Source organism: Vombatus ursinus, unplaced genomic scaffold (genome assembly GCF_900497805.2).
Source record: "Vombatus ursinus unplaced genomic scaffold, bare-nosed wombat genome assembly UNPS02014861.1, whole genome shotgun sequence".
Lineage (NCBI taxonomy): Eukaryota > Metazoa > Chordata > Mammalia > Diprotodontia > Vombatidae > Vombatus > Vombatus ursinus.
In genome coordinates, this window is record NW_020954639.1 from 10,305,756 (window position 1) to 10,314,205 (window position 8,450).

The 8,450-nt window shown below is 34.3% G+C and overlaps 1 protein-coding gene across 7 annotated transcripts in view; it reads left to right on the top strand.

The window, feature by feature from the left end:
* ARHGAP12 (Rho GTPase activating protein 12) overlaps window positions 1–7,945 on the top strand; it is a 129,257-nt gene extending 121,312 nt beyond the window's left edge. For all 7 annotated transcript variants that reach the window (XM_027841547.1, XM_027841549.1, XM_027841551.1 and 4 more), the window contains 5 exons: window positions 2,702–2,800; window positions 4,390–4,467; window positions 5,185–5,319; window positions 5,604–5,706; window positions 6,300–7,945. In XM_027841547.1, coding sequence (XP_027697348.1) covers window positions 2,702–2,800; window positions 4,390–4,467; window positions 5,185–5,319; window positions 5,604–5,706; window positions 6,300–6,474 — 590 coding nt within the window. In that variant the 3' untranslated portion in view covers window positions 6,475–7,945. The remainder of the gene's footprint in view (window positions 1–2,701; window positions 2,801–4,389; window positions 4,468–5,184; window positions 5,320–5,603; window positions 5,707–6,299) is intronic.
* The last annotated feature ends 505 nt before the right edge of the window (window positions 7,946–8,450 follow it).

Here is an 8,450-nt window from a genome sequence, read left to right on the forward strand (position 1 = left end):
AAGAATACTCTGGCAGGAAGGCTTCTCTATGAAAAGTTGGCCATGTTAAACATAAAGTATCAAAGAAGATACACAAACCATTCCAAGCAGTTGGCTGCTTTTCACAACTTAAGATAAAAACATTTGCATGTTTTTCTTCAACTTCTACATGTAGTGAAGGTGAATAAATGACCATAGCCAGAGCTATGAAGACTCAAATTTGAATTTGTTCCTGGTCTTCTCTTTTTGTGTCCTTTTCTCTTTTACTTCAGGCCCCATGTCTTTCTCCTTCCTGTTCTGAAAGCAACAAGCTAAACTTGCAAATTGATTAGCTGGTCGTACTTTTACAGAAACTCATTCATACTAACTCATTTGCATTTTAAACCCTTTATTTCTAATTGTGGAATTTAAAAAGTTTATCCTTATAAAAAGGAATTTGGGACAAATTAGGTGAGGAGATTGGGAAAGGGAATGAAGGGGGGTAGGAAGCAACTATAGTCACACTAGCTTCGGTCACCTGAGCTACAAGATGAGCCTGATTTAGACCTTTCTGGGTGTTTTGGGTGCAGGGAGGGGTACTGTGGTTGAATTTTCCTTATTCTGAGTACATTCATCCATCGACGTTCATGGGTTTCACATTCGTGGTTTTGGTTATTGGTGGGTTGGCCATCGATAATTAAATGGGAATTTTTTGAGATTTGTGACATACAGCAGAAAATCACAGCATGTATATGTAAAGAAGACTAAAAAATTTAGTAAGTCATATATGCATAAATGCCACATATTATTAATGTTTTGTCATTTAATACCACAGGTATACATACATAAATTTATTATTAACAGTTAAATTTTGTTAAAAGTTTCTGTGGGCTATGGAAATATGGGCTATGTACTTACTGTCTTTGGGAGCTCTGCCTCTTTGTCTCTACCTTCCAGACTCAGTCACGTGATTCTCCTGAAGCAGGTGTGGCTACACTAGCAACTGTGCAAGACCCTTTCCAGTGTGCAGGGTCCTAATCTGTCTCCTGTAGAAACTGCAGCTTTTTAATGGGTGCAACGTGTATTTTACTTGTTTTGTGTGTTAAATATGATCAGAATTATTGAAAGTAAATGTTTGGGGTGAAGCCTAGAGTTATTCTCACTTTTTCATCTTTACAGGGGTCCTGCGCCCCTAATCCCAGCGAATGTCAAAGGACAACTGCAATTTGGATTCTTGGTCAACCTTCTACCACTGCACCCTCAAACACCCACTGCCCAATTTCCCAATAAATTTCCCAGCCTGAGCACAGGTTGAATCCCTTCCTCTAACCTTAACTTAATCTTTATCCTCCTATCTTTATTCCCCAAGACTCCCTCACATAACATACTTTGGGAAGAGATGGCAGTTTTGTTATTATTCTTAATTGGGCCTTATTTCTGCTGTTATCATAATAATTTTCTAGCATGACTGTTTCCTTTTATCTTACGTCCTAGAATGCCTAAACCTCTTTTAGTTCTGTCTCCGATTATGTAATTTCCAACAAAGACTGTGTCTTTAGTAATCATTTCCTTCCTTAATAGAGGTATCCCAATTATGTTTCAGCTAAAACATAAACAAGTTTACTAGGAGAGACTGTGGAAAAGACTTTTGTAGAGAATTAAACTAATTAGTTGACTAACCTAAATAAAATGCTAGAAATATCCTTGTAAACATTTTGCACTATGAATAAACAAATGAATTTCCTAGGAAAGCGTGTTTGTTATAATTAACTCAGAATTTTTTCTGATCTAAGAAAAGGACCAAAAACACATCTAAGCTTGTTATCCACACTCAGCCTTATAATTACTGTATCAAAATTGCTGGTATTTGAGCTTTGCATCTCTTCACAACTTAATTTTTTCTTAAATGTAAATAGTATTTTGTTTTTTCCCATTACATGTAAAGACAATTTTCAGCATTCATTTTTTATAAGATTTTGAGTTCCGAGTTTTTCTCCCTCTCTCCCCTTCCCCCCCGATGGCAAACAATCTGATGTGCATTATACATATAGTTATATAAAATATATTTCCACATTAGTCATGTTGTGAGAGAAACAGAACAAAAAAAGAAACTGTGAACAAAACAGAAAATGAAAATAGTATGCTTTGATCTATATTCATACTCCATCAGTTCTTTCTCTGGGATGTGGATAGCATTTTCCATCATGAATCTTTTGAAATTATCTTGGATCATTATATTGCTGAGAAGAGCTAAGTCAAAATCATAGTTGATCATCACACAATATTGCTGTTACTGTGTATGACGTTTTCTAGTTCTGCTCGCTTCACTCAGCATCAGTGCATATAAATCTTTGAAGGTTTTTCTGAAATGCTCCTGCTCACCATTTCTTATAGTACAATAGTATTCCATTACATTTATATATACCACTTGTTCAGCCATTCCCCAGTTGATGGGCATCCCCTCAATTTCCAGTTCTTTGCCACCACAAAAAGAGTTGCTATAATTATCTTTGTACATGTGGGTCCTTTTCCCTTTATAACCCTTAAAAGAAATTTTTGTTTTATTGATGAATGATTGTAATTAGAAAAGCATTGGCAAGTTTTAATTGAAATAAATCAGTCTTTGAAAGCTTTATTATTTCCATAATTTTACTAATTTCATACACTTGATTTTGGATCACATTGCCATTTTGTTACTGGAAGGACATTATTTTTGAAATTGCCCTTTTCTTTTGTGTTTCAGATCAGGTATTTGGTTCCAATCTTGCAAATCTGTGTCAGAAAGAGAACAGCACAGTGCCAAAGTTTGTAAAGTTATGCATCGAGCATGTTGAGGAACACGGTAGGGAAAATAAATACTTCTTAAAATAAGATAACCTAGGATTTGTGGCTTTGCAGATCATTAATCTTTGAGATTGTGTTGAGTGGGGATGGGGAGGGTGCCACCTTACATTTTATTCCAGTTGGAAAGAGAGTAGGTTTAGGTTCCATGATGGGAAGCATTTTGGCACTCAAAAAGATGAAACCTGACTATAGGTACATTTGTTTTAAACTAAACATAGTACAGATAGGTATTGAATACTAAGTAAATAATTTATGGAATGTGTAGTACCCTTTGAAATGGGTCTGAATTGGCAGTCACTTCAAATAAGGAAGGTAGAGATGAGGCGAACTGTGGAGGAGTGTGTTGACTGTGGCAGGTAAGTGTAGGTCGTGTTACTGAGGGGAAAATGTTTTAGCATAGTTTAGCTTATTATGAAATTTAGCATACCTCTATGTTGATTTTGTTTCTTTATATGTAAGTGTCTTGATTAGGCTTAGTAGTATTAGTAGTAGTACATTGAAGGTATCTCTTTTAGTTGATTATACCAGTAGAACACCAGAAATAACGTGCACAGATGAAATACTCAGTTCTTGCCACTTTCATTCTTGACAGTATCTTATCAGCCTTTGAACTCTTCTCATTGTTAGGATAGTAATATTAAGTTTTCCCTACACATCCTAATTGTTAAATGCTTAACAGTGGAATAAAATGTTCCTGGAAAATTTATACATATTATGTTAGTTTTTAAATGCCTTAATTTGTTTGGTTTAATTGTATAAATTTGAAGAATGATCTAAGTCTAATCATAAAAGCTCTTCTGTCAAATAATTCAACTCTTCTCATATTTATTTGGTTTCCTGATTTAATTAAATTTGAAAGTCAAACTTATCTTTTCTGTGACACTATTTTCAAAGGACAGGAGGTAGAACACATGTATAATTGTGTACATTTACATTTTAAGGATAGTCTGATAAGTTTTATAGAATAAATTTATATATTTAGGTGTCAACTTAATTGTAATCAAGGTTTTTTAGCAATTTATTTTAAATTTGTTATTAGTGATAGCTACATTCTCAAATTTTCAAATGACTCTTTGTTTCCAATTCATTTTGTATATATCTTATTTACACATAGTTGGTGGCATGTCGTCTCCCCCATTAGACTATGAGCTCTTTGAAGGCAAAAACTGTTTGTGCCTTTCTTTATATTCCAGACACTTTGTATCCATTCTGTAACACAGTGCCTAAGTGAGTAGCCGATTTCATCTATTTGGAGAGCAGGAGTAATAAATGTTAAAATTACACTGTTTTATTAACATTAATTTAGATTATTTCTTATGAAGTTGAACATTTTGTTAGTTGTTAGTCAACAAGACACATTATTAACAGGTACATTTTTTTCCTTGCAAACTAAAGCCAGTTTTTAAATGAAGGGTTAGCCAAAAAAAAAAATCCCATTTAGTTAAAGTATTTGCCTCTTAAGTTTTATTTAGGCTAATGTTAATGATTAATTTTCAAAATCAGGACAGTACAACCTGGAGAGACAAATGACCCTTTTAACATAAACCCTATGTGGAATTTTAAATACATTCTCCATCTGTCTCTTAGGTTTGGATATTGATGGGATATATAGAGTAAGTGGCAATCTTGCAGTGATACAGAAATTAAGATTTGCAGTTAATCATGGTAAGTACTGTTGTCATGCATTATGCATTGCAGTGATATTTCCCATAATTGGAAATTACCATCTTTATCTTACTTTTTTAGTGTCTCCCTTCTAGCCAAGACAAATATTAATTTGGTAGAATTGGTTAAAATGTTTTTATTGAATTTATAATTTTAAATTTTTTAATTGATGAATTTTGTTTTAATACACCATGCATATACTCCCAGTAGCATCTGAAAACAGTTCAGTAAAATAGCATAGACGTGATTATGACTGATAGTCCCTGCAGCTTTACACTTGAGTAGTTCTCTAGTTGTTAAAAAGACAAGGGTCTGTGCTTTATAAGCTAATGCAGTAATTAATATCCAGTGGTTTTGAACTGGTTTCGTTGCTTTTTAAAGTTGTCTTCATTTGCATAATAGTGTATGTTTTAGTTTTAGTTCAACTTTGTTCTCTCTGTATCATGTCATACAAGTATGCTCAGATGTCTGAACCATTTGTTGTTCTCTATGATATATTAATATACAGTTTCTTCAGCCATTCCCGTTATTGGACACACAGCTTGTTTCCAGTTTTTAGAGGTTACAAACATTGTTTCTGTGAATATTTTTCATATAAATAGGGCTCTTATTCTCAGTAACCTTGTTTATAAACCCAATAATGGGATCACCGTGTCAGAAGGTATCAACAGTTTTGTAACTTCGAATAAATTAATTCATATTCTTACTCTCTTTCAGATGAGAAGTTGGATTTGAATGATAGTAAATGGGAAGATATTCATGTCATCACTGGAGCACTCAAAATGTTTTTTAGAGAATTACCAGAACCTCTCTTTACATTTAATCATTTTAATGACTTTGTTAATGCCATTAGTAAGTATAAAATGCATTAAGAAATTATAAAGAGCAGTAGTTACAAATTCTGTGCAGAAGTTAATTTGTCATCTGTGCATCTTTCCCTTGTTTGAAACTTAAGTGTTTAGGTTTTATGAAAGAATTTTCAAATTTCAGCAATTTCAAATATGACCACTAGGTGACACTGTATGTTACTGAATGTCCACTCCTTCCCCCGGCCCCCCCACCCCCCATCCCCATGATGGTTTTTATTTCCTTAAGAATTAGCTACAAAGTCTTCAGTTAGTTTCTGTCTTTTTCAGAACAAGAACCAAGACAGCGAGTTGGTGCTGTCAGAGATTTAATTAAACAGTTGCCAAAGCCAAATCAAGACACCATGCAGGTTCTTTTCAGACACCTCAAAAGGTAAGCACCACCCCATTAAGAGGAGACAAATCTTAGAAAAATGAGGTGCTGTTGATGTCCCTTAAACTTAGGTTATGGATTCTTTTTTGAATGCATAACCACGTACTTGGAGAGTTAACTTTTACTTCTGATACTGGGAATACTCCCTGAAAAAAATGAGATAATCTTTTTTTCCCCTTAAGTTTAGAAAACAGCATGAAATGAACAAAATGTTATTTGCAAGATCCATATGTCTTAAAGTTAGGCCCAATTCAGGAAAGGGTTCTCTAATTTAAAAGTAAAAAAAGGACTAAAATGCTATACTTTAAAAAATTTCTTTGAGAGCGTTTCTAGCTATGCATTCAAGTTGGGCTTACCCAAAATAGTCACAGATGAAACTGGACTGAATGACTACCTTGAGTAAATACATAGTATTTGTGCTTGGCTCAGTAACTTTCTCCTGAGTGAAGGAAATCAGAATTACTAGTTTGTTTTACAAATGAAAACTACTGTCACCACAATACATTTGGAAGAAAATTTTCTTCCATTTCCTGGTTTTTTTTTTCTTTTTAACATACTGCCGGTTCTGAAAAAAATTTTTTTTTCTTCCTCAGAGTTGTAGAAAATGGAGAAAAAAACCGAATGACCTATCAGAGTGTCGCAATTGTTTTTGGTCCCACTCTGTTAAAGCCAGAGAAAGAGACTGGTAACATAGCAGTTCATACTGTATACCAAAATCAGATCGTGGAATTAATTCTTCTGGAGCTGAACTCCATCTTCGGGCGCTGAGGCTTATTGGAGATGGAACCAGGGAGAAATGGGAGTCAGAATCCCTCAGATTACAAATCTTTATACATGATGTATTATGTTTGTGGACCAAGCCAACAGCTCAATGATTTTGCACTTTTTTTGGAGGGTGGGGGAAAGGATGGCTGGGAGGAGGGTTGGGGAGTGTCTAGACCCTCATGTTTGTTGCTGTTATTGCAAGTTGACATTTTTAATTATTTGATTTTATTTCATTGAATATTTTGGAGGTTTATACTCTAAACATTTGTCAAAATTAAAATTTGCAATTATAGCGTAGGCATATACACTGGATTTCTTGGAGAGAAAATGAAGATTAAGGTTGTTCCCAGACTGAGTGGTCTGGATTTGTTTTTCCTCATTTCTAGGCTCATCACTTGATAGGATAATACCCACTATTGGTTACTTCGAGAACTCTTTCAGGGCATTTTGAGCAAAACAAAATGAATCAGTTTTTGAAACCTATGTATTCCCTTTCCAGGATTTCTGCATGCAGTGGCCAGCTGTCAGTCTTATGCCAGTGCTCACAGTGGTCAGTGTAGTTTACAATTCCCCAGATATAATCCTTTGATTAAGGCTTGCTGTCTTTTACTCTGCTACACAGCATCCAGACTGGATGTCTAAGCTGCTTGATAGAGCAGCACGCTAATAGTACTTCAGACACTGAACTCATAAGGATATCCATCAGAGGATATTTTCTGTGACATACTGGAGTTTTTCTCTAACATAAGTCAGTTGTTCAAGGTATTTCTTGGCCTACCTGGTTTGCTATTCTGAATTATAGCTAATAATCCTAATTAAATGCTGACTTTATCTACTGCCGTACTGAGTTCTTGATAGGACCTGTGGTAGTGAACTTATTTGATTGTAAATATAGGCTAAAGACCTAATGACCTTCAGCTTATGTATATAATTGTGTTGTATAGTCTCAAAGTACATGCTAGTCATACATTTCTAATCATGGTTATATTAGCTATAGGTAATCCTTCCAGTGAATATTAGGTTTCCTCCAAGAAACAGGCTATTATTTGGGAAAGCTAACTGTGTGCACTTTTAGATTATAATTACATTTGCAGGCAAATCACTGTAATGCAAATGGTACTGGAAAAATACTGAATAGGCTTGCTAAATGGTTAATGCACTACATAAGGAGCCTTTTAGGTTATTTAATATGTACAGAATACATTGGGAAAATGTATTACAGAATTCTAACTTTACAGTATAGTAGTAGAAGCCCATGTGTAAATTGCCTGGTTGTTGAATGGAAAATGAGATTGCTAACTTGGAGAATTTCTTTTTACATTACTAATGTAGATTGACTTGTATAATAAAACAGGTTTTGGAAGATTTTGTGACAGGGAGCATGGTCTGCTGGAGATTTTTTTTAAAAATGTATTTTTCTAGACTAACTGCTATATATGAGATGTCTAATCTGAATAAAGAAAACTATAAGATATTTAGAGATTTTTTTTCCATCACAGATTTGCATGAACTTTATTTGTTGAACTTGCAAGCATTCTTTATACCTCAATTTTCTCTTTTTATCAGTTGAAACTGGTATTTCCTGTGGTAAATATCACTGTTTCCCCCATCTCATACCCTATCCATTTTTAATGTCCTAATGTTTTGAACTGGTCTGATTTATAAGCAGATAGGTTGTATTAATTTACAGGATGGTTTCTGTGGCGGGGGGGGGAAATAATTTTTGGTATAATCTTTCTAAAAACCTTCCACCCGAGTTAAATGGTAAAAAATAATGTGTTTGCCATTATGAACTTGTGGAATTGGTTACATAAGCCAAATCATTTCCTAGCTGTCAGATAACTGATTGTTTAAAGGAAGAGGGAAGAAAACAGATCACAACTGTTCTATTTGCAAAAATTCTATTTAATGGCACAACTAGGACTCCATAGCAGTTTCAGACTAGGAAAACAATGTGAGACTTAAAGCATTTTTTTTTT